The 25,932-nt window shown below is 48.3% G+C and overlaps 6 protein-coding genes across 6 annotated transcripts; 5 read left to right on the top strand and 1 right to left on the bottom strand.

Moving 5' to 3' along the window:
• The first annotated feature begins 77 nt into the window (after window positions 1-77).
• F4813DRAFT_368537 (P-loop containing nucleoside triphosphate hydrolase protein) lies at window positions 78-5,064 on the top strand. Its single transcript, XM_049244322.1, has 2 exons — window positions 78-4,155; window positions 4,210-5,064. Exons 1-2 carry the CDS (start codon window positions 315-317, stop codon window positions 4,689-4,691), a joined length of 4,323 nt encoding a protein of 1,440 aa, XP_049097040.1. The 5' UTR covers window positions 78-314; the 3' UTR covers window positions 4,692-5,064.
• A 3,329-nt stretch (window positions 5,065-8,393) lies between these two features.
• Window positions 8,394-13,257, top strand: F4813DRAFT_398628 (uncharacterized protein; the record flags this gene model as incomplete). The annotated part of the gene is made up of 3 exons (XM_049248074.1): window positions 8,394-8,966; window positions 9,025-12,956; window positions 13,013-13,257. The coding sequence occupies 3 exons, from the start codon at window positions 8,394-8,396 to the stop codon at window positions 13,125-13,127; spliced, it is 4,620 nt and encodes a 1,539-aa protein (XP_049097041.1). The 3' UTR covers window positions 13,128-13,257.
• A 1,048-nt stretch (window positions 13,258-14,305) lies between these two features.
• F4813DRAFT_368545 (uncharacterized protein) lies at window positions 14,306-19,495 on the bottom strand. The gene is made up of 6 exons (XM_049244323.1): window positions 19,044-19,495; window positions 18,882-18,985; window positions 17,835-18,828; window positions 16,490-17,781; window positions 14,449-16,436; window positions 14,306-14,400 (listed from the first exon to the last, which is right to left on the bottom strand). The coding sequence occupies exons 1-5, from the start codon at window positions 19,336-19,338 to the stop codon at window positions 14,670-14,672; spliced, it is 4,452 nt and encodes a 1,483-aa protein (XP_049097042.1). The 5' UTR covers window positions 19,339-19,495; the 3' UTR covers window positions 14,306-14,400; window positions 14,449-14,669.
• Window positions 19,496-19,796: 301 nt separating this feature from the next.
• On the top strand, window positions 19,797-22,053 carry F4813DRAFT_368546 (uncharacterized protein). The gene has a single exon (XM_049244324.1). The coding sequence runs from the start codon at window positions 19,912-19,914 to the stop codon at window positions 21,838-21,840; it is 1,929 nt and encodes a 642-aa protein (XP_049097043.1). The 5' UTR covers window positions 19,797-19,911; the 3' UTR covers window positions 21,841-22,053.
• A 399-nt stretch (window positions 22,054-22,452) lies between these two features.
• On the top strand, window positions 22,453-24,182 carry F4813DRAFT_382273 (uncharacterized protein; the record flags this gene model as incomplete). Its single annotated transcript, XM_049245782.1, has 3 exons — window positions 22,453-22,636; window positions 22,682-23,152; window positions 23,293-24,182. 3 exons carry the CDS (start codon window positions 22,453-22,455, stop codon window positions 24,180-24,182), a joined length of 1,545 nt encoding a protein of 514 aa, XP_049097044.1.
• A 322-nt stretch (window positions 24,183-24,504) lies between these two features.
• F4813DRAFT_189041 (DUF1770-domain-containing protein) lies at window positions 24,505-25,781 on the top strand. Its single transcript, XM_049239402.1, has 2 exons — window positions 24,505-25,018; window positions 25,158-25,781. The coding sequence occupies exons 1-2, from the start codon at window positions 24,683-24,685 to the stop codon at window positions 25,350-25,352; spliced, it is 531 nt and encodes a 176-aa protein (XP_049097045.1). The 5' UTR covers window positions 24,505-24,682; the 3' UTR covers window positions 25,353-25,781.
• Window positions 25,782-25,932: the final 151 nt, after the last annotated feature.

Below are 25,932 nucleotides of genomic sequence, written 5' to 3' on the forward strand. Positions count from 1 at the left end.
AGAGCAGGGGTAAATCGGGAAAAGAAAAATGGGGATATGCAATCAGAAAAAAGAAAATACGTATCAATTATCAACAACCAACAACTACACGCGACAAGGCTGAGAAAATAAATGTTTGCGCTACAACGCTACAACGTGATGTCCTCCATCGTCTTTATCGTATAGATACGATACATACCTATATACCTACCTACCTACCTAGGTACCTAACGTAACGTCTAATAACTAATTAGTTTCATGCCCGTACCGTACCGCCATAGGTCATAAGTCAGGCATAGAATTCCTCGGCATACCGCCAGGGTAATTTATCAGCCATGCCGACCGCGAAAAGATTGAAAAGCGATGCAAAATCCAAGTCGCGCGGTACCGAACCGCGACCAACCATTGCCGACTTGGAGGGCGAGAGCGAGTTCGCCCAGCTGGCAAGGCAGCACTGGCTGAAGACGACTAAGCGAGCCAAGAGGGTTAAGGTCAAGAACGAGGTACTGAAACGTGATATTTGGGATGTGCTCGAGAAAGATAGTTTCCCCTACAGGCTATTGCTTGTACTAGAAGGATTACAGACCCTCGAAAGCTACCTTTGGCCTGGCTATTCCGAAGACTCCTCTGATTTCCACGTCCTCCTAATAGTCCTGATTACAAACGTCAAAGCAAGGGAAAGACTCGAGACATGGAGCATCTTCGAAGACCGTCCAGCCGAGTTCTCGGGTTTTTTTACCCGCGTGCTCTCTATGACCCTTAACCAGACGCTATCTCTACCGATACGAACCCACCTGCTTTGCTTTACCATATACGCTTTTCAGAGCCTTGATTGGGCAAGTGTAAGAAAGGAATGTGCCCCGTTGGTTTCTATAGGCATATGGCACAATCTCTCTACCGAGTCGAAACGAGAAAATAAATTGGGGCAAAATGCACAGCTCAGAAAAGCCTGGAAGGCGGCAGGCAAAAGGTACGACTCGGCAGATGATGCAACCAAGGCCCGGTTGCGATTTGAGAGAGCCTGGCTTTATACTTTGACATTGGACTTCCTACGCTTGCTCTACGACGAGAAAAGAAAGGAAGAACATGTCATTTATTGCGAACGATTCGTTGAATTTATTTCCGACTTATTGAGTCAGCTTCCAACAAGGCGATACGTCAACACTTTACTTCAGGACCTACATATCTTGCCTGCTCTACGGCTTTCGCCCATGTTTAACGACGAAGAAAACGGTTTACTTCGTGATCAATATTCTCTATTGAGTCATTACGTTCACTTCACTATAGATGATCAGACAGGGGCTCAACATAGTCGAGCAGAAGCATATGATCGACATTGTGCCAAGCTTGCAAACCTCCAGCGGACAGCATTGCGTTATTTCAAGGAAAAACTAACAGTATTAGCCTTGTCTAACTACGGGTCCATAGATAAAAGGAGCGAACTGGAAAATCTTCTAGAGGCTCTAACAGACGAGGAGATCAAGAGGCTTGCTACTTTGCTCGAGCTTCGAACGGAATACCCCGAGTCAGTCCAAGTTACCATCAGCCGGACGTTTTTGATGGAGATTCTCCTATCGACCTACGAGAAGCGTAAGACGTTCCAAGAGATTGCTCAAGATATCAACATTCTTCCGACTGAAGACAGCCTTTTCGATCAAGAACTACTAAGGACGGATAACTATGACGGCTCTAAGCCACTTGCACTTCCTAAGCTCAAGCTACAATACTTATCAGTGGGTGATTTCCTATGGAGGGCCCTGGTTCTTTACCGCTGCGAAGCTTTTTACGGTATTAGGAAAGATATTGGTGATGCGTTGAGGCGGCTACGACCAGAATCGAAACGCCCGGGGGAGACAACATTCGCCGGCTTTTCAAGAATGGCTCTTCCCATATCTCGACCTTCTATTATTGACGTTGTGCCACCACGCGTTGGCGATGATAAACCATCCGCTGTCAATGCTGAAATTTCGCTCGACGTTCGTCGGCTTGCTGACAACATTCGAAGAGATTGGGATTCGTTACGCCCGGATGACGTAGTGTTTCTTGTTGCAGTGGACGCTTCGGTGTCAAAAACCATCTCCAACGGAGGCGCTCACGCGATCTCCGAAGCGCAAAAGTTAGGGCTAATATCTGTGCGGGCTGCTGAGGTTGCCCAAGTCATGGATGATAAAGGAAAATCTATTAGAGATCCTACCACTTACTTCAGCGGGCATAACAGATCACCAACAAGAAGGCTACAACTCAGATTAGACCCGAGAGCTTACAAAGAAGATTCGGATCGAATCTCCAAAGGCAAACCAGACGTATACGAGCGAATCAATCTAATCGTCCGGCGGAGCGGCCGAGAAAATAACTTCAAGCCGGTGTTAGAATCCATTCGGAGCCTATGCCTTTCAGAAGTACCCCTGGCATCCTGGCTACACGAGAACTTCCTTGGCTACGGCGACCCTGCCGGCGCTACGTATAAACACCTGCCAAACCGAATCGGAAAACTCGATTTTAGGGATACGTTCTTGGACTGGCAACACTTAGTTGCGAGTCTACCGGGAAAAACCATTGAGCCAGGCTTCGATGTAACCGCAAGCTTCGGCCCCCCTTATGTGCTAGAGTCAGTGGATAAACCCCCAGAAGAGAAAACGATCAAACCCTCTAAGAAGCGAAGAAGGGATGCTGAGCCCGCTCTGAATTCCGAGATTGAGACGTACAATGTCTCTACATATAAGCCGCCTAATACTGGCCCGTATCCCGTCGATGCCCCAAAGCTGAATAGTGTCCGTTTCACACCAGCTCAGATTGATGCGATAATATCCGGCACTCAACCCGGCCTTACCGTTATCGTTGGCCCGCCTGGAACAGGTAAGACCGATGTAGCGACGCAAATCATCAACAACATATACCACAACTTCCCCGAGCAGCGCACGCTGTTAGTTGCACATTCTAACCAAGCTCTGAATCAATTATTTGCGAAGATAGTAGCTCTGGATATTGACGAACGACATCTTCTTCGTCTTGGTCACGGAGAAGAAGATCTCGATACTGATGGGAATTTCAGTAAGCATGGCCGAGTGGAGTCTTTCCTTGAGATCAGGGACCGTTACCTTCAGGAAGTAAATCGTTTAGCAGCTAGTGTAGGTGCTCCTGGAGCCCATGGGAACTCCGCCGAGACAGCGGGATATTTCAATTCTGTCTACATCAAACCCGCCTGGGCCAAGTTCACCGAGATAGTCAAAGCGGAAGGTTCTTCGGCGACTGATATCATCGAAGCCTTCCCGTTCCACAATTACTTTTCCGATGCCCCCCAACCCCTGTTCCCGCCGGAGAGCGATCGAGAAACTGTCCTAGACATAGCTAATGGCTGCTACCATCATATATCGGAAATATTCTCTGAGCTAGAAGACGTCTTACCATTCGAAATCCTACGGCGAGATCGAGACAAGGCTAACTATCTTCTAACGAATGAAGCTCGCATCATTGCCATGACATCGACACATGCCGCAATGCGCCGCACTGAGATTGCCTCCCTTGGCTTCCACTACGACAACGTGGTTATGGAGGAGGCGGCCCAGGTTACTGAAGTTGAGAGTTTCATTCCTTTAGCTATGCAAAAGCCTGAAGGTGGACAGATGGCTCTTCAAAGGGTCGTTCTCTGCGGTGACCACTACCAGAACTCCCCTGTCATACAGAGTCTTGCCTTTAGACATTATGCCAATCTTGAGCAGTCCCTTTTCTCTCGATTCGTCCGCCTAGGAGTACCTGTTATCACACTCGACCATCAAGGCCGTGCCCGCCCATCTATTGCCGCGTTGTACCAATGGAGATACCCCAACCTAGGGAACCTACCACATGTCGAAAGCCTGAAGGAGTTCCAAACTGCTAATGCTGGATTCAAATATGATTACCAATTCATCAGCGTCCCCGACTACAAGGGCCATGGGGAAGTTGAACCGACGCCTCATTTCATTCAGAATCTAGGCGAGGCGGAATACGCAGTTGCTATATATCAGTACATGCGGCTCTTAGGCTACCCAGCGTCAAAAATCAGTATCCTTGCCACCTACGCTGGTCAGCGAGCCCTTATCAAAGATGTGTTGTTCCATCGATGCGCAAAGAATCCTATATTCGGTTTGCCTAAGATAGTTACAACTGTCGATAAATACCAAGGCGAGCAGAACGATTGTGAGCAAACCCCAATTTCACTATTTATAAAACAGTATTTCTAACTATAGATAGATATTATCCTTTCACTTACGCGCACATCGAGGGTCGGCTACCTCCGAGATATTCGGCGTCTGACTGTGGCGCTCTCTCGTGCCCGACTCGGATTATATATCCTTGGCCGAAGAGAGATTTTTGAAGCATGCTACGAGCTACGCCCAGCTTTCGAGCTGCTACTTCAACGGCCAGATAAACTTGCCCTCGCAACTGGTGAGATGTGGCCTTCGGAACGCATGCAGGCGGAAGAAGACGGGACGACCGTACCTGGCGAAGCAGTAATGGAAGGAATCGAACATCTGGGCCAGTTTGTCTACGAGATGACAACCACAAAAATAAATCAGCTACGTGCGGAGCGCGGCTTACCGGGAACGGTCGATCCACCCGAGCAAGTGTTGCAGCCTGTTGCGGAGGAAGATGAGGTTGGTTATGTTAGTGAGAGCGATGAAGAAGTCGACGAGGACGTACCGAGCGACAGAATTGAGGCTGAGGAAGCATAGTTGAGAAAAGGTCCAATTGAAATGACTATAGGGGGGCGATCCCAGCGTAAATGACGTAAACCTGTGTATAAGGAGCTACTGACAACTTCGACGTGGGTACGATGGACTTGGGGATCTGCACAACTCGGGATGGTTGTGAAAAGTTAATAATGACTGTTTACAACAAACATAGGGGCGTAGACTTGCTTTGATGTATTCACTTGATTACCTCTAGTTTACGTACCTACATAGGTACACAGTGCCACCGTTAAAAGGGGGGGTAAAGTTTAAGACTATCCTTTTCAAGACTAATTACCTCTTGTTCTTTTACTTCCCCACGGGTTTTCGCTAGGACGTACTATATAGTATATACATAGGTAGGTACCTACCTAAGGTATATAAGCGCGAAATATCCCAACCAAGAACGGAATGGGCTTGAGCCCTAGAAAAACGCCTCCACCGTGCTAACGTGCCAATGATGACGGGCGGATGTCAGCCCTGTATTACTTTACTCCATTAGCATTAGGGCTATAACGGGGCTTTTCCACCAAGCCTCTGTTCCGCCATGCGGGCGCGTGTCCTAATAGGCTTGGACAACCGTTGGGCATTCTGTAGCAGAACTGTTTTTTAAGACAAGCCGCACTTTGATGGTATATGGTATATGGTATATGGTATATGGTGTCTGTGTCGTGTGCGTGTGTGTGTGTGTGCGTGCGTGCGTGCGTGTGTGTCATGGTTTTGCCCTAATCGCTATAGGTGATTGATAGATACATGTAGGTAGAGCCGGTTCTGCGGCACCACTTACATACATTACACCACTTACATACATTAGGTAGATTCGGGTTCCAGAAGGATTCTGACTCGTTACACTATAGCAGATACTCTATACGTAGGTAGTCACGCCACACCAAATTTGCATCTACCTACCTACATATATTAGGCATCTATACGCTCCCACGCATACATACATACATGTACATAGCCCGCGAGTTCGTTCGTTTCCCCCTCTTAGAAACCAGGCCAACGGGTCTAGCTTACCTCGAAACTGCGTCATATATGCGTGATTTCGTGGTGAGTCAACACCTCGTTGTAATTGCGCACCTGACATGCCATGCTATGCCATGCTATGCCGTTGCTCGTGTGCCAACTGCGCATAGAGCATCTATATTTGTATATTTCATATTTCTATAATCTTTCTTATACGAGGAGCTCGAAGTAGCTTTAGTAGAAGGGAGAAATATAATGTGTAGGGGGTCGTTCCTCGGCCATTTTGCAAGCGAACTGTTACGTTTAACCGTTATGATGGGAAATATTTCTGGAGATGGGCGGTTGCATATACTTACCTCCTTTAGTATTAACCCGAGATGGGAAAACCTGAGAATGCATAGCAGGGGGCTAACCGATGTCTAGGTCTCGGTGAGGTTACGTTGATTTCTATTATATACTACCTTTGATTCGACCTGATTAGGCCCTCTCATAATTGTATTATTTAAAGGAATACGTATATACCTAAGAAGGGTAGATTTGAAATATATCCAGGATATCTTTCGTGACCGAGTTATTCTACTCGGGTTACCAGTTGTGGGAAAGTTACCTAACACATGCAATTCCAGATTCCAGATTCCAGACGCCCCCCAAATTCATATTTCCCAGGTGGGACGATTTGTTCTAGGCGCCTTTTACAGCTCCAACGGGACAACGAAATGATTGACTAGCGTATCTAGTATCGTTAAGCACCAAGTACAAGTCTATGGAACGATGCAACAAATTTTTACTTTTGTCTACGCCCCGTCGGAAGAGGGAGTGGATAGAGTTTCGCCAAGAAGCTGAATTTACTAAAGTGAAGAAACTTATATATATTCGCTTCGGTAGAAAGTGAAGTAAAGAATATTGAATTGACAAACTGAGAAACAAAGAGAAGAAGAAGAAGAGAAAATAAGAAGAAGGAAATATCCATCCAATCAAGGTTAGGTAATTAAAGCATACATACGGCATGGGTAATATAATAATTGTTCGTGCTTGCCAATACAAAATAGATAGGTGGATAGTGGATAAGTTGGAGTCAAACCCTAAGAGCCAACATTCTTCTTAATGGAAGGCACGTCAAGACTAGTACATACGTACATTATATAACTGATGTCGTTAGCGGCTTAGAGAGGCCTTTTTTTTTTTTTTTTTTTTTTTTTTTTTCGATCTACATGCAGGTAGCTCATTTTCAAACATTCACTACATAGGTACAACGGGAGATCCGAATAAGATAAAGGAGGCAAGTACCTAAGGTAGTCATGCAAGAAATCAAGAAGTCATAATATAATGAACTATCAGGTAGCTATGCCAAATTACAAACCAATACACGGCCAAGGTTCGGATTTAGGAGACAAGGTCATAGATGCGACGCATCTTTTTACTGACGGAACCAGTTCACCGCAGACATCCACGTACCGTAGAAAGCAAATAGGAAGAAAACAAAAAAAAAAAAAAAAAAAAATTTCCAGGTTATAATCTAACCTAGTTATACATTATTCATCATTGCTCTCTTTTTATTATGATTGTTATTTCTTGGAAAACACGATGGAACAAGTGTGTGTATCTGTGTAGCGTGCCAGGGATAGAACATGAATGTATAAAAATGCTAAAAATGAACATACTTTGGAGTTGAGGGGTTACCTCTTGATAGTGAGTCGAGAAATAAAAAGTACCGAGATAGCATATTTTAAGTGTCATGGTACATACGTAGCCCGATAATTTTTTAAAAATGGGCCGATCTTACAGCGTCTGTGCATGTCGTTGGTCCAGTCTCCAGGTGCCCATTGCCCCATTAGCGTACCTACTTGTTACTACTTGAAGTGCCCCAGCGTTGATGTGTAGTGCGTACCTAATGGAAAGGTTGTGTGCGGTAAGAGAGAGACCCAGACCCAGTCGCAAATCCAAGCCGGTTTTCTTTACCCTTCCCAAAAAATTCCCATCATAATTTTTTTTACTCTCCTGCACCACCTTTTGATCATAGATCAACCACGCAACCTCAGGAAGAGATTACGTTTCTGAAGGTTGTTATTTTCTCCTCCTTGACATCTCCATCGAGTTCGAGGACGGAATTTTCTTGCATTCTCTGTATTTCTTTACAGGGAATCCATCTCCTCTCCTCTCCTCTCCTCTCAATTAATTATCTCTCCGCAACGAGATAGATCGACTTGGAGTCCGCGCGCGCGCCCGTGCCCGTAACCTCAACCTCAAAGTTAGACCTACCTATCTCCGTTGTTACCTCTCGTCTTAATCCCAATAGGATTCTATTTATTTCACGAAGACGCTCTTTTCTACCATTCTGATAGATACCCCGTTTCGCCTTCACCTTTTTTTCTTCTTCCTTACTCTCACGGACAGACCCAGGCTTTGCCATCGACGCTTGCGTTTCTGTTCCCGTCAGAAAGAAGAAGAAAAAAAGACGACGACCAAACACGCACACCTTAATTTAATTGACGAAATTTCAACTCGTCCAACCGAGATCGTCACTCATTTCTACGATTGACTACATCATCTGCTCCTGCAGTCTTCAACTCGGATTTGATATTCGACTACTTTCCCTCGACCGCCTGCTTTGCGATCTAGTCTCTTTCTAGCAGCTAAGCGCCAAAGAAAGACCTCCGATTCACAACGCAGAAAGCTAAGAACGAGTCCCTCAAGTATACAAATTCCAGCTCTCGTAGCCTCAATACATTGTTACTTATGACTTCGCCTAACCAAGGGTCGGCGGTTAACAACTCCACGACGCCGTCGTACGCTTCTGCTGCCGGAACAACAAAAAAGCCATCTGCTACGCCGGTGGTTGCTCCCGGCTCGAACGCACCTGTTGTTGCGGCTGGAACCTCAGGATCTGCGCCGCACCATGCTAAGTCGTCTTCGATATCGCCTATGAACGGCCGACCGAACATCATGCCGGCCATCCCAACTGTTCCTCCCGTCGCACACGGCACATCGAATGCTAACGGACTTGCTGACCACAGCCGAAAGAGTTCCGTAACTATTAGCGCGAACGGACCTAACAACTATTCCACCAACGGTGGTACCGCAGGAGGCAAGGCGAATATCAAATTTGGATTTCAAGAGTCACCTGCTGTGCTTCACAGCTCTCCTCAGACTGGATCGGCTCCTATCCCTATCCCTGACAGCACCAATCCTCGTGTAACCTCTCCTCAGAACTCACCTTCTCCCATCCCGCAGCCTTCTGCTAGCGGCGGACGACCTCCCTCGGGAACTGCCCAACAGGGTATGACCTTTGGTAGTTTCCCCGATAACGACGTGAGTGCTTACCATCCATCTATGGCAACCTGAATTCATAACTAACCAGCATCTGCAGCGTTCTCACATACGAGCTACCTCCGTCTCGCAGGACCCGAACTCTTTGGGATCGCAGCACACCCCTCACATGAGACGAGGCTCGAATGTTAGCGACATGAGCAATCAAGGTCCTCCTCACATGGGCCGGGGCGGCTTCCAGTCCGCTGGTCGCGGTCGAGGGTTCAACAGCTCGTTCAACCACCAACAACCCATGGGATATCCCCCTAACTCCTACAACCGAGGCCCCCAGAATTCGGGACGAGGCGGCGTAGCACCTAACTTTGGAAATGCTCGCCAGCAGCAGTTCGGCACTCCTCCACCACAACATCGCAGCCCGGCACTCCCACCAGCGATGCCCCACCACGCCCAGAATATGCCTCCGCCGGGCGGCATGCCATTTTTCTACCCGACCGCTCCTCCTATGGGCCAAGGACAGGTACCACAAGTAAAGCACCCCAATCCATTACCTCCCCTTAACCAAGATCGTCCATATCTCAAAGTCGGCAAAAGAAGGGGAAACCGTCGCGAGATCGAGAGGTTCTCGAATCACCGACGGTCCGATTCTTCTTACGACAATGAGCACCAAGACTTTAGTCAGAAGTCCCGACGCTATAGTAAGCGTTCGGATCAGCGATTCGCCGCAGATAGTTCACGGTATCGTGGATTTGTTCCGTTTGAGAAAACGGAAGTGCCATTCACTGGAGAAGTCCCAGTTATCCCCCTGCAGCAGCCTTTCCCCATTGCTTCATATCCGCCTAATCCAGCGCGAATTGATCTGTCACCAGAGAGTGGCAATTTTGACAGATTACTAACTAGCGTACAACAACAGAATTACTATACCGGGTATGACCCCCGACAAGCTATGCATGTCCCTGGATACCCAGTATATCCAATGATGCACGGAGGCCAGTCTCCCATACCCGCCTTCCAGACCCCTTACACCCCAGGCCCGTACAATGCCCCAGGAGGGCAACCGATGTCTCGTAATTCCTCACAGGTATCCGCGGACCATCGCCCTGCATCGAGTACTGGTCAAAACCAGGCACCGATCGTCGCCCAAGGCACTCCTCAATCCCAACCTGCGCAGATGAAACCCGCAGTGGTCTCTTCTCCCCAATTCAATCGGCCGCCTAAAAAGAGCATGGCTATCACGATCAAAAACCCAGCTGGTGAGGCGGTTGACTTGAGCAAAATAAAAGGACCAGCTTCGCCCGCCCCAAGCCATCACCAATCTAAGACGCCACCAGTTGTCTCTTCTACCCCCCCGCCTCCTTCGAAAACAGCGACGCCAAGAACTGCTACGCCTGCTCATTCGCGAGCCGAAAGTGTAAGCAACTCTAAGACGGCCGAAGAAGTGCGGAATGAATTCAAGGAGAAGATGAAGCAGGCCGCCAGTGCAGACAAGGCCAAGGAGGACGAAGCGGCCAAGGCAGCTGCTGAAAAGGCCAAGGAAGACGAGCGCCTGAAGGCAGAGCAAAAGGCACAAGAAGAGGCTAAGGCTGCTGAAGAGGCAAAGGCACGACAGGAAGCCGAGGAGAAGGAGAAGGCGGAACGTGAAGCGGCGAAGGCGGCTCCTAAGAAAGAGGAGGCTCCCAAGGTTACAGACGAGCCTGATGATGAGGAGTTAGAACGTATTATCCGTGAGATGGAAGAAGAGGATGCCAAGCGCGAAAAAGAGGAAGAGGAGCGCCGTGTCAAATACGAAGCCGAGAAAGCCGCCAAGAAGAAGGCTGAGGAGGAGGCACGGTTGGCGAACGCCGCTGAGAATGATCGCAAACTTCGCGAAGCCGAGGCTGAAATGGAACGGCTCGAGGAGGAGCGAGAGCGTCGGCGGGCTCAAGAGAGCTCCAACACATCAGTCCAAGCCCTCATCCACCAGTTAGCTGATGGCGAGACAAAGAAGGCAGACGCACCTTCGACGAGCGAGGCTACTGCGAAACTGGCCAATCTTTCCCTCGACGAGAAGCCTCCAACTGCTGCGAGTACTAAACCCACGCAAGGCGGGCGTGGCCCTAAGCCGGCTGCTCTTAATCTTGCTCCTATTAACACCAAGTCCGTTGAGCCTGCTCAACCTAGTGCTGCGCTCCAGTCTCTTAAGACAGCCAGGCTTCTTGGGTCCAGTTCCATCAGGGCCGACCTTTATCCCGCGGGAATTCAATCACCTAATCCTGCTCTGAATGCTGCGGTGGCAAAGAAGGGAACATCATTTAAGTATGATTCTGCCTTTTTAATGCAATTCCAAAAGGTCTTTACGGAGCAGCCTTCCCTTGATTTCCACCAGCAAGTCAAGACCCTTATTGGCGATAGCGACAGTGGCCGGTCTGGATCCGCTCGAACACCAGCTGGTCTATCTAGTCGACAGCCTTCAAGGCCTGGGGCTCCTGGTGCAACAACATTCGGCTCCTTTTTCGCTGATGGTCGAACCTTACCTCCTGGAACGACGTCCGCTCAGCGATTCGGAATGAGCTCCGATAAGTCAATGTCACGACCAGCAGCAATGAATGCCATCGGCAGCTTCCGCGGACCATTTCCTGGCGGTAACCAAATGGGCCGACAACCGTCTAGTTCTAACATGAGCATGCCTCATTCCCCACGACAGGGAAGTCGTCGGAATGCTAGCAAACAAGGCACTTTCACTGGTAAGGTGGAAGCTCAGGCGGCTAAGACTATGCCTCTCACCGCGGGTCTAAAGATTGAAGCTCTTAGTACCTCGTCGACCGGCTGGAAGCCGAGTAGCATCGGCAAAGCTGCACAGTCTGCCCCCCCTGGCCAGGTCGCACAAGGCGCGCTGCTTGATCCTTCTATGGTTCAACGTAAGGTCAAGGCTGCTTTGAACAAGATGACGCCCGAGAATTTCGACAAGATTTCGGACCAGATCCTCCAGATTGCTGGACAGTCTAAGGACGAGACCGACGGCAGAACTCTCCGTCAAGTTATCCAGCTTACTTTCGAGAAGGCTACCGACGAGGCCCACTGGGCGTCGATGTATGCTAAATTCTGCAAGAGGATGTTGGAAACAATGAGCGCGGACATTAGGGACGAGAACATAAAAGACAAGAATGGGCAGGTCGTTAGTGGTGGCGCACTATTCCGAAAGTACCTCCTTAACCGATGTCAAGAAGAATTCGAACGCGGATGGAAGGTTTCGTTACCGGAGCCGAAGGAAGGAGAGGACAAAAAGACACTCGAGGCCGCTCTGCTCTCTGACGAGTACTACATTGCCGCAGCTGCTAAACGTCGCGGACTCGGATTGGTTCAGTTCATTGGTGAACTGTACAAACTGGGTATGCTCACTGAGCGTATTATGCACGAATGTGTCAAGAAGTTGGTTGATCACCCTGGCATCCCTGACGACGCCGAGGTTGAATCTCTCTCCAAGCTACTGCGAACTATCGGAGCCAACTTGGATGCCACGGACAAGGGTCGGGTCATGATGGATGCTTACTTCGGTAGAATCCAGGGCATGATCGACCTTCCTGATCTACCTAGTCGTCTTAAGTTCATGCTCATGGACGTTGTCGATCTGAGAAGGGCCAACTGGGTGTCCAAGGAAGCTAACAAGGGTCCTAAGACGCTTGAGGAAGTTCGCGCTGAAGCTGAGGCTGCAGCAGCGCAAAAAGCTGCCGAGGCTGCACGAAGCAACCAACGAGGCGGAGGCCCTGGACGAGCACAACTAGGCCGTGGTGATGCTAGGAACTTCTCTGGCTATGCGCAACAGGCGCAAAATCAAGTCGGTATGGACGACCTGCGCCGTCTGAAGGGTGGCGCGAACCGTACTTCAAGCTCCAACCTCACGCTGGGTCCTATGTCGATGCTCAACTCTCGTAGCAACAGCGGTCGTCGCTTGGGCCCCGGTGGTTCGCTAAGCAGAGGAGCCGAGGATTCCGGTGCCTCCTCCAGGACTGGAACTCCCCCGGTAAGAGAGGCGCAAAGCAGTACCAATTCGTTCGGGTAAGTTTCCATCGTTTATCAACTTGGATTATAAAGTTGCTAACTTGACTGCCTAGTCTACTTGCCAACATGGACTCGGAGAATCCAGCATCGCCCCCATCTACCGCGGCGTCGCCTGCTCTTACTAAGGTGGTTCCGGATAACGCAGCTGCATCCAAGGGAAGCAGTTAGACTCCGTTTTCTATGGTCATAGAAACGTCTTGCATTTACGGTTGCATCGTTGTGCATAGACTAGGACAGGACTTACTGCGTTGCATTTACGGGGGTTTCTAAAATGTGTCTCCAAAAGTTTCAGGTTTCCTTTCCATTATGATACCTCGCGCCCAATAGACTTTACCCTCCCACGACCTGTCACCATAAAGACGACATCCCCCGAGATCTTTCTTCACTTCTTTTCCGCAAAATTGTGTTTCATTACATTTCTCTTGCCTTTACCGGCGAGTAACAATCATGGGGGGTGTTTGATAGGAATCTTTTTTTTTTCTTTTTTCACCATACGAGCCACGTTCTAGCACTACGGCAATGATGATCGTCTCGCCAGGGGCAGCGAGCGAAGACAGACGAAACCGATATGGACGACGGGAGTAGGGCATCGAAAGCGCGGTTATGACCGACTTTTGGGGGTTGGGTTGCGCAAACGCGGATCCGGTCGTTAGGGGTCTGGCAAGACGGCGGAAACCAACGGAATTGGTTGTGTATTCTTGATTGCATTTGGAATTCTTGGTCACGGTTGACCACTGGCTGTTCCTTGCTGGGTGCTTTCGTTTGCGAGACATGCGGAAGGGGGCGTGAGGGAAGAGGGAGGGTTGCTGACAGTTGCTCGGCGCTGTCGCTACATAACGACAGTCGATACGGCACAAGCAGAGGCGTAATGAGTACCCAACGGACGCGGACAGCACATATTATATAGGGAGGAGAGAATCGATCTTCTTCCCTGGACGCCGTTCTTAATCTTACACAGCAAGCCAGTGACAGCCGTAAAAATTGATATACTGAGTAAACTTCTTATGCTTTTTTCGATATAGACGTGATAGAAGTGATGTTGCCTGATGTTGCTTAAATATACTCTTAGCTTTAGAGAGTCTTTCCGTAGAGCCTCGGTAGTTGATTAATACATGCGTTGTGTTTTTGTTGATTATAATTCTTGGTATATATCATTGTAGGATCTTAGAAGCGTCTGCCCATGGCTACTAGTTATATTTAAAGGATGCTCTACATTAATGATTCTATTAACCTAGCAGGTTCTTTTAACTTGGCTATTCGATGGCGCTTCAATTGCGAACTCATTATGCTAAGGTGTTATATACCTGAAGTACCAACTACAGGTAGTTACCAGACGCATGCAAAATAACAAATAGGCTGAAGATAACATATAGTCATGCATACACGCTGTTTCTTAGGCGGTGGTGCACACATACAGTTTAGTTTGCTGGCTCTACGTCAGGTAAGCCGGCCAGCTTTCGTCCCAGGGAATCAATTAATCAATCACAAGAAACACCAGCAGATTCTGAACGATATTTGGATAGATTCATTATAAACCATTACATGCAGTATTTGACTAGACCAAGCACATGGAACCGAACCGAACCGAATCCCACACCAGAACGCCAGCCAGCCGCTATTGTGTACCTACCTATAGAACCCCGAACAAGCCTCATTCCGTCGTACGTACGTACCTAGCCTATCCTATTTACTGACTACCCCCTTGGCAACCTAAACAGCAGCGAACCCCAGCTTCCCGAACAGCGTATCCATCGCCACCCACTGGCGACCGCACTTATCCAGGTACTTATCAACGACGCCCTTGACCGTGCTAAAGCGAACACGATTGTGTTCTGCAAGGGCAAGCACCCTCTCTCTCTCAGCGGCGTTCAAACTACCGCCGTTACCTTGCCCGCCTAGACCAGTAGCGCCAGAGCTTGCTTTGACGCGGGCCTTCTCTACGTCCCATAGAGACGCGAAGTAGACGAGCTGGTTGTAGATGTCACGCTCGCCGTACTCGTAACGCATGCGGCCGAGACAACCTGACGCTAGGCCCTTCGGGCCCATGCACCGCGTGCCATAGACCGACATCTGGCGTGTGCGGTTGCCGCACGATGCGTCGTCGCACACGAGCCAGGCCTCGTAGTATCGCGCCGTCTCGTTGCGGATCGCCCGCTCGACTTGTGCCACGATGCTAAGGTTGGGGATGAGCGCTGAACACGATGGACATGCGACACCTTGGGGCGTGACGCGATTTTCGGGTTGCTCTGGGGACAGCAGACCTTCGAAGGGCGCCGAGGCTTTGCACTTCCGGCAGCGTAGTGAGAGGCGGGCGCAGTCGCGGAAGCGGACATCGTCGGGGATCTGGGATTCTAGCGGGTGGATTTCGTGGTCGTTAGATCCTGACTGATTAAAGGTTGAGTTGCTGGTATACCGGCGAATGTCGAGACCTAATTGCTCAGCGAGCTGGGAAGTTGATGTTCCGGTGATGTTGGCGCAGAGACGCTCAACAGGCGGGAATATCTGCTTGCCGATATACCATTCGACGTCCACCTTGAGGCCGGAATCGGGCTTCATTACATCTTGTGGCGTGTACGCGCGCTTGGCAACAGGCTCGCTTGACTTACTGTCTCCGGTAACGACGTACGAGATGACATCTCCACGGCGGACATTCTTGCCTCGTGCGATTTCTCGAAGAGCAACCTGGACCTGTGGCATCGTATCCGCGTTCGGATATTCCTTTGGTGCCTTGCCTAGCTGTGTATAGATGATGTATTTTGGGATAGGAACAGCGTGCTCTCGCATTTTGCCTGCGACCTCGCGTAGATACTCGTGGATGCGTTGGACGGAGACTTCGGTCTCGTCACCAGACAGGATTTCGTTAAGAAGACGGGATGAGATCTCCTTCGACAGACCACAGTATTCTCTGCGTTTCATGTCAAGACCCTTAACTTCCATCTTCTCGATGTACTTGCCACCAGGTACTTCCACAAGGTTGATAGCCGCATACTTCTTTTTAGCTTGTAGCAAGATACGTCTAAACACGTTGTCGATATCGATCTCTAAGAGGCGATATCGCTCGTTAACGGCCTTCTTGAACTCCTGGCCGACCTTGAGCGCGTCCGCGACCGATTCCACGTTGGCGTTGATCATGACGGAATCGGTATCACCATAAATAACTTGGAGCGACTTCGACTCGGCAAGTTCCTTGGTGCTTCGAAGGATCTCACGGCCTTTATAGGTCGTAAGGATGGCAAGAGGTCTTGCATAGAAACGAGATTTAGTGTATCCTAGACAACCGTACATAGAATTGGCCGTCAACTTTAAAGCAAGCTGTTTAATGTCCCATGTGGCAAGCTGCTCGGTTGTGGCGTTCTTATCCTTCATGAGTGATTTGACTGACCGTCGTCGACTAACGAGAGTGGCGATAAGTCTTGGTAATATGCCTTGTTCCTGCTGCGTCGGTACCTCCGGTACAGCATCATCATCATCATCCGACTACCTCAAGCATTAGCGCATCACCCATATTGATATAGCACAGGCAGACTTACAAGTGAACTCCGGTCGACCGTTGTAAAGCAGATGTTGAACTCCTGGATGATGGAAGGATAAAGGGAGTTGAAATCCATAACCAATACGAATTTGTCGTATAGCCCCTTTTCTGGTTCGAAAACAAGACCACCCTTGTATTTATCCTTCTTTTTATTATCTGTAGCTTCCTCTTCATTGTTCTCTTCCTCAGCTTTGGGCCGTCCCTTGAAAAACTGCTTGTCAGGGCAGATATACTTATTGCGATGGAATTCATGCAATAAAATGTATTCGTTGCGTTCGGCTCGAGTACCTGTTAAAGTTCGGGCCCACGAATTACCTGCTAAATTCGTCAAAACCTTCGTCAAAGGCAGCATCTGCGTACTCAGGGCCAGCGCGGCGATGAAATATGTATCTGCTTCCATATGAGTTATATAATCCAATAAGCCTGACTTGTCCGATGCCCATGTCTTTAGAGCAGCCTCGTTGTCGAAATCTCGTCTATGGACATCGCCACCAAGGTAGAGATTGCACATCTCTGTCAAACTCCAGGACTGACACTTGTACATAACAGACTTGCCAGCATCATTGGCAAGGTCACATAAGAGACGACCAGCCATAAGCTGGCGTTCCGCAAATACATTGCCACCCGTTTTCCCTATAAATGTTGGCCATGCTGCTCTGCGCAATCGTCCAAGCCGCGACCACTGGGGTGTCTTCTTCTCGTGCAATCGATTCAACAGGATACTATAGTCGACACCTTCTAGTTGGTGACCAAGAATTACATCCGGATCGATAAGGTCGATTTGTGCTAAGAAGAAAGACAGGATCTCGGACTCCTGCTTCACTAGCTTGACGAGTGATTTTTTCCTGCCCATCGCCAGTTTATCGAAACCAAAGGGGAACGCTGATCCGTTCGGCCTCATCAACGTGAACGTCCTCGAAGGGAGCTTTTCTGCAGGTGTAGTATCACTAAGCAAGACATTCTCATAGATACGAGCGCTTATCGCAAGTATCTCCTGTTTGTTGTCTTTGGCGTTGAAAACGGTCCGCATAGCAATACTCATAAGAGTCAAAGGAGGCGCGTCCAAGTTATCGGAATCGCTCATGGGGGCGATGGTATCAGGATCATTGACAAGGACCTCCAGTTTGGCGTGAGAAGCGTTCTTGATAGCACCGAAGTTGGCATCTTTTATCTTGAGCCAACATGGCCCCATAATGTTCTTCCACAACACAAACTGCTCAAACAATGCGGTATTGGTACCAAAAACATGCGAGAAGGTCTCACCGGCCACCTCAGGGTTGATTTGCGGTTCTAGTCGACATTAGTGTATATTCGCGCAGAAACGAGACGTCAAATAGACCTACTTGTGTAAGGATATAATAGCTTTAGGTACTGTCCTTCCCTCGGGATGCCGGGGAGCTCGAAAGCATATTTCCTAGTAGAGGGCTTTATCTTATGCATATCGACTTTCATTTTAGTCATGATTTCGTCCACTTCCGAGTACACATCCGTCATTTCTATTTCTTCGCTTGTATCCTGTCCGTTCTTTTGACGAAATTGGCGAGGTAGAAAGTACAATTTCCTCAAAATATTGTCAACCTTGGTAAAGCAGCTCACATAAGTATTCGTTTTCTTGTTCAAGACTTTCCCGAATAAGCAGAGCGAGCCATTGACTTCCGTATAGTCAGTCCAGAACATATTGAGACAGCCGTCCTCCTCGATAGCATCTTTATAATCAATCTTGCCGATGCTTCGGGTTTCAACGGGAGAGCTGCTGACGACATTCAGCTTATTTGTGAGATCGTTCCACGAGGATGAATCAATATCGGCCTCAGCAGCTTTCATTGGAGACGAGCTAGCAGGTGTAGGGTACGGTTCAGGTTTGGCCAGCTTTTTAATAGGTCGAGATGCAGACAAGTTTACGCTGGCAGCGTTTATTGTCCCGGCATGAGATACCTCCATCATATCTTCGTCTTCTTCTTCCACTGGCTCGACCTTAACTTGGGCCTTTCGCGCGGCAACCTTTGCAGTGGGAGAGGAAGGAATAGGAACAGAGTCGCTCATAAGTACGTCAGCCGCTGGTGGCAGGAAATCGTCATCATCCATAGCTGGGAGGAATGCATCCTCATCAACGGAAACCTCTTGCATCTGAGGCGCAGGCGATGAGCGTTCCTCGCTTAGTCTCGCCTTCTTGGTAGCTGGTTGTCTATTTCCCCTAACGGGCGATAGAACACGAGCTCGGCGTCGTTCGGGAGATCGATGTCGCTTCGGGGCCCGTGATATCGGAACAGGTACGTTTGCATCAACCTCGCCTAACAGGTCCGCCAGGAACCTTTCATCGTCTTCGGTTTTCACGACCTAACCAAAATCAGTCTTGCACGATTACAACTAACCCTAAGATCAGACTATACCTTTGGTTTTTGTTGGGTAGTAGCTTGGCCCTTCATGAAATATTCGCTGATGTCGCGGTCATTGGCGTCCCGTTTTGCCTTTTCCTCGTCGCGCTTCTTCTTATCTAGCAATAGTGTAAGTACCTAATATAAACATATATAAATAATATGGTTCTCTAATACCTGACTTGCGAGGCTTCCCTCCAAGTAATGTGTCGTCCTCGCTCTCAGATTCATATGTATGTACTCGGTCCCATTCCTCTCTTCCGTCGTCAGCGTAACCCTCGCCATTGTCGTCGACGACGAAGTCATCTTGGTTCAGACGGTCGCGAACAATCTTTTTGTACTGGTTTTCGTCGACTTCCTCGTATAGATCTTGATCTTCTTGTACCTCGTAAGAGTCGTAAGCCTTTTTACCAGCAGCGCGCAGAGCTTTTAGCTCGGCAAGCTTGCTACGCTTGTTCAGTGACTTGGACATTTCGACAGAGGCAAGACAGAACGTAAGATGTATGCTACAAAGAATAAATCATGACCAGGTTGCAAGAGGAAGAAATGCGTGGGCGGTGTTTGTATGTATTATGTGTGTAAATGGGTGCTAAATGTGGAGGTACGGAGTAAAATCAACTGGATCAATTGGTATCAATTAACAGTATGTAGGTACATAATTTTAAGGGATCTTTCCCACTTTAGGGAAACACGCGACGCGTGAGCCACCATTTACACAACGCGTTTTCGCGAATCCCTGTTAAGCTCATTTCCATCCATACAAATGCTTAAAGTGGCTGGACCTTACATATGTAACCTACCTAGGTAGGAACCTAAGGTACATTAGGTAATGTACTGAGGTACCTATGAACCCCGCCATGAACGTCACAGTCCACTTCTTGGACAATTTCGAAATTGACCTAATTATCGATAAGGGATAAGGATAGCAACCCGCATCTAATTGTTTTTCGCATATTTCGCATGCGATAAACTTCCAAATTCAAGTCCATTAAGAGGCCGGCTCTTCTCACACAGTGCCTTTGCGACGCTTGTAAAGCGAGCAATTATGTTTACTTGCAAATCATGTACGAGAAAAGCTTTCTCTACATCAATCAATCATACGTTTCGCCTACAAAATACCCTTGCGACAGTACGGCCGATATACACGCCCGCTTTATCCCTCCAACGTAGAAAATATACGACAACTACTGCGCCGACCAAGATTTCTCAGCAAGATGAACACCAGGATGATGCAAAGAGGAAAGAGCCCATCTCTCCGGGGGAATGGGTCGCCCAAAAACAGCTACAGTATTTAAAAGATCCGCTACACATTCAAGATTATGTCAGGAAGACGCTGGCGAGAGGCAATTTTGATGATGCTATGCTGCTCACGAAAAAGGCCAGCAGGGACACAATGGTGACGGTCAGTTGGAATCACTTGATCGACTATGTATTGCAGCAAGGTAAACTTCATGCTGGAATCAGGATATACAATGAGATGAAGAAACATGGCCAGCTTCCAAACGCTCAAACATATACAATCATCTTCAAAGGATGCGCCATCTCACCTCATCCAAAACTAGCCATATCGGAGGCTATTAGAATCTACAACAACATGTTGTCTAACGACCGCATAACACCCAACACGATCCATCTGAACGCTGTTCTTCAAGTCTGTGCTCTTGCCGAAGATATCGAGTCGTTGTTCACTATCGCTCAGACCGCCAACAAAGGTCTTAGAGCACCAAATAACCTGACATATACAATCATCTTAAATGCCTTACGACGCAAGGTTAATAGGCGCCAGTACGGTCTTATTGCGGATGTAGATACTCCCGAAATTACAGAAGCAAAGGCGCAAGCAATTCAACGATCCAGAGTCATATGGCAAGAAGTTATATCGAAGTGGAAGGCTGGTTCCATCATTATTGATGAAGAATTAGTCTGCGCGATGGGATGGGTTCTGTTAATGGGCACATATCACGATGCCGAATCTATAGAGGCTTTGCTCGAGCAAACAATGATGATCCCGAAGGATGATATGCTCGTCATCCGTGGGGAATCTAAGAAAGGGGCGAGTCGTAGCGGAGATGATATAGACGCGAAGCCAGCTACCTCGGTTGATAGCCGTAAAATCAAGGCCCCCGGTGTCCCTGCAGTTAGCCACGCGCTTCCGGGAAACAACTCTCTTTCTTTGATTCTTGCCGCCCTCGAGAAGACCGGGAAGACGTCAAGAGCGCAGCCATATTGGGATATCTTCACTAAGAAGTATCACGTTGTACCCGATGCCAACAACTGGCATCACATGCTCACAGCCCTACGCCATGGGAAGAACAGTGGCCAAACTGTTATGTGTCTGTGGGATATGCCTGCTGAGTTGGTGCTTCCTAAGAACTTCCGTACAGCTATGAACACTTGTCTACGAGACAATTTGAACCTCAACGCCTTCAACAACGCCACCGAGGTTTTAAAAATTATGCTTTCCAAGCTTAAACTTCCAGATCCGATAACTATGCGCAACTATCTCCGCGTAGCTCATGCCTGCAAGCGGTGTTTTTGGGATCAGTTGAAAAATAACAACGATGATGCAACGATAGCATGGAACAAGCAGATCGCTACAGCTCTCGAGAATCTCTGGAAACCGTATTTGGTTATTGCAAGGCAGTATGATGAGGACGGTCCGGAATCAAACATGAAACGAGAGCTTGTGGCCCTGGCACGAAAGATGATCGCTGCTAGCGATAGGGTCATATCGAGCAATGTGCTACGCCCAAAAAATCAGAAAGAAATTGAAGAGAGACGAAATAGTCTGAATAGCCTTGTTGTGCGCCATTTCGAGGAGATGAAGGAAATGTATCCTGAATTCCGCCAGGACGAGAATACTAAGGAAGAGGACGAAGAGCGTGAAGATGGTGATAATCATAAACCTACACCCTGGAAGTATCCTCGGAGTAGACCAATAACGTATCCCCTAAGTAAACCAATAAAGGCTTGAGGATATGAGTACGGGAAAGCCTCTGCTACTCGGAGCTGGTAGTTATCTGTACCCTTCGCCCGAATTCTATGTATAATTATTACAATCGTATATTCACGGACCATAAGGCCAAAATACCCCTTTATGTAAGAATATAGAACATATTCACCCAAGGTGTATATACTATCATTTGAATTCTCTTGTATAAATAAATAAACGAATGAATGAATAAAAGCAACTATAACTCGCCCCTTGTTCGGTGTAAATTACCGTAATAGAAATGTTCGAGCATTTAATATCGCAGTCGCCTGTACCTCTTATGTTCGCACCTGCAGAGGGAGGCATATAGGAGGAGTAGGTGCTCATACCGTAGAAGGAGCATATTACTACCAATGGGCTGTTCGAAACCTTCTAGGTTAGATGTGTTTATCTAACAAGACTTACGGGTTCGCTTTTTCCCTTTTATATTTCTCATTGCTACTCGCTTTAGTATGTTCCTATACATTCTTGGACAGCCAAACCCACCAAGCAATATTTAGACCACTAGTTTCTATCATTACTGCTTGCTTGGATCCCACTCTTCTCTGCACCAGTCAATTATTATTCGGGATCACTGATTATATTCTATATATAATGGCTAGCCTCCGAGACAAATTACGCAAACGCACTACGACTCGCCCCGAAGTAGACATGGAAGATCTGGGATACTTGACAGATCCTCAATTGCCCTCGCTAACTAAGGATCGATATGGCATGGCAGAAAAATTGAAAGCCAAGCAACACTCCCTACGCCGGCGTTTCGTGCTGGGTCTCGATCGTAAAAAGGCTCTGCCAATATGGCAGCATATAGGGAACAATGCAGTCTGCGAGGAAAAACAGGATCCACAGCCATCCTTAATTCGAAAGGGCATCAACTCCCTCTCGTCGTCTTTAAGAGACCGATTTTCCTCGGATACTTCTACTGACAGTGAAGGCCAGGGCCGCCGCCCGTCTGTCATACGGAAGAGCATCAGCTCTATGTCGTCGTCACTCAGGGGTATTCGCTCTTCTATAAGCTCTCGACCATCACAAGATGGATCAACCGAATATCACACCAGTCCAGAAAATACGGGTAAGTTGGTCAACTTTCAAGGTATTCCAAGGCGCAATAGCTTGGGTCATATATCCAGCACGTCATCCGGCCAGGATTCTGTTCCTCGACTTCCTGCTCTAGACACGATGGTTGCAAACATCAAATTAGAGGAAATGTTTACTGGGGACCGATCACCAAACACGGTCTTCAATATGAGTATATTCGATAGCCTCGATAGACCTTATATGGCAAACCCGAGTGGTAAGAAAGTCTTCTATTTACCGCAAAAGTCGGATTTATATACGTTTACTCTGCATTTCACTGTCCTTCATCACCGCTACGGTCACTGATATTACATGGCTGTATTGCTATCATTGGATTTAAGGCTAACGCAGGAACAGACAAAGCTACGACAGGACAGGAAGAGCCAATAGCTAAGCAACCTTCTCCCATTCCGGAACGTTTCCCAGTCCGAATTAAGCGTCCCGATCCAGCAGTTGCCGAGAGAACAGCAGGACCAAGAGTCAGTCAAGAGGATGTTCCGACTATCGCGAGCGATCAGGGTTCTACAGATTGTCCAGCGCAAAATAGTGTCAAGTTGAACGGGACACCTACGAACTGGAAGGTTCCCATGCACCGGATTGAACGCATACTAGAGACATCAGTAACCATGCGAGAACAAGGGTACCAACTATACAAGCCGGTCCCTGACTGTGAGATCAGGGAAAGGATTCGGCGTTTAGAGACTAGGGTATACGTTTTTATCCCCGACGAAAGCGACAATAGCAAGCCATGGCCAAGAAGATGCTATTCTGATCTCGAGACTGCCCTCAAAGATTTGTGTGCCCGATTCAAGCCGTACTACGCCAGCTTTGCAGCCTTCACCCCCGAGGCTCGCACTATCCAACTTTTCCCGTCCAACTTCAGACTGCCACAGGGAATGGGCCTTATACCGGGGACAATCATCTTTAACATACAGGAGGCAGTAGATAATTGGTACGTCGGTTCACCAATCGATGGACCAGGCGAAGAAGAGGAAGAAACAAAGGAGTCAATGACTACGCAGACTACGCGGACGGACTCCAGCATATCCACGGAACCAGAAATATACACAATGCAAGAATACAAACGGCCTTACGTGTACGATACTGACAAGGCGTCCCTGGATGACGGCATACGGGAGCCTGGGATATCTGCTTTTGCTAAGCACAAGCTAGGAAGCTCGGAAGAATCGTTGCTAACTGACGATTATGATATGACTATAGCATCAAAAATGGGATTCATCCCCTGAAGTAACTGCGCTTATCTGGAAGATAATTCCATATAGCATGTCTTAAACCACTTTCTCAGGGGTTTGGTGTAAGAAATAAGTTAGCATTCGTTTCTTGCTACAAGTGGGATGGATTCAGCTGTTCTATGAAGAATAAACTGGGTTAGACAGGTAGATTATGAATAAAGGAAGATCGTCTGAACAAACGTCTTGGTGTATCCGTCTATTGCATTTATTTATGATATATCTCCTATATGTATATATGCATTTGAAGAGTAGGTACCTACCTAGGTAGTTACCAAAGTACGGATTACCCCTGTACATCCTAATCCTGGCGGTTGCTATCTGCTATCACCTGTTATCGCAACGTCATTTACAGGGACTACAACCCACCAAGCTCAACATTGAAGCTTCATACACAATATTTATTATTTACCTATTATACCTACCTCATATACCTATAGGTACCTACCTACATACGACACAGCAGCAAACAGCTTGTCGCCCCAACCCAAGACACCATGGCAGAAGACATACCAACACAGATCGCCGAGACGATCCAGACAGCACATATCCAGCGGGACCCGTCGCCGCAGCACGACCTAAACCCGTCGTCCTCGCTATCGGAAAAGCAGCCCGTGCATCTGCAAGAAAGACGCTCGATCGACTCGGACCTAGACGACTACGAGGAAGCCGACGACGACGAAAGCGAGATCCCAATCAGCGTGCTGAAGCCCCACCCCAGATCCAGGAATCTCCCGCCCATGCCGGACTTGCGCTTCGAGCAGAGCTACCTGCACAGTCTCGCGAAGGCGGATACGTGGTGGAAGGTGGCGTGGATTACGGTGCGGGATCAGGTATTTATTTGTGTCTTTGTTTATTTATTTATCTACGCCCTGCCCGTGCATTTCTTTCTCATTCCCGGGACTGGGACTGGGACTGGGACTGGGATCTAACCGAAGAGTGCACTGAACCTAATGTGTGTATATGATGTAGATGATGATGCCGTTCGCCCAAGGCGTCCTATACAACCTGGCGCTGCACGGCTGGCACCACTGGAACAAGAATGCCCAGATCAGCGGGACCTCGGTGGGCGCGCGCCTGCGCCGCTGGTGGTACGGCGTCAATAAATGGCCGCTGCCCTCGCAGAAGATGATGGGAGCTGGCGCTAAGGTCAAGGCAAGAGCTTGAATATGCTTCATACCTTATACACACGCGCACACATACACACACACACACACACACACACACACATATATATATATATATATTACATACGTACAGACCACAGATACAACAGAAGAGAGAGAATAACATGGCGCGGCAGCAGTCGAGTCCCCGCCCACGCCCACAACCCGGTCTCGGTCTCGGGCTTGCTAGACGCGAGCGCTGCGATATGCCTAGTCTATACGCGTGCTACGGACGGACATGTCTCGGGGGCCGGAGCTGGAGCATGTAAAGAAAGAAGCAGGAGTAGTAGCAAAATGCCTATCGTTGGAGTCTTGGTCTTGGGGGAAAACCGCAAAGTGACATCTATGTCTATGCGATTTTATTAATTAGGTACCTAGACAAGAATATAAGCCGTCATAGGGGAATAAGCGATGGCCGACGTTGCGGCGCTATCTGTAGCTATGGTACTCGTCTATAGAAACTGGCGCGGGTACTCGTCCGATCAGATCGATGTAGCTGCGACATCGTCCTCGAGTAGCTTAGCCAGTGTAAATACATATGCCTGCATGCCTATCTGCCTGCCTGCCTGTCTGTCTGTATA

Source organism: Daldinia decipiens (genome assembly GCF_022478715.1).
Source record: "Daldinia decipiens strain CBS 113046 unplaced genomic scaffold F4813scaffold_32, whole genome shotgun sequence".
Lineage (NCBI taxonomy): Eukaryota > Fungi > Ascomycota > Sordariomycetes > Xylariales > Hypoxylaceae > Daldinia > Daldinia decipiens.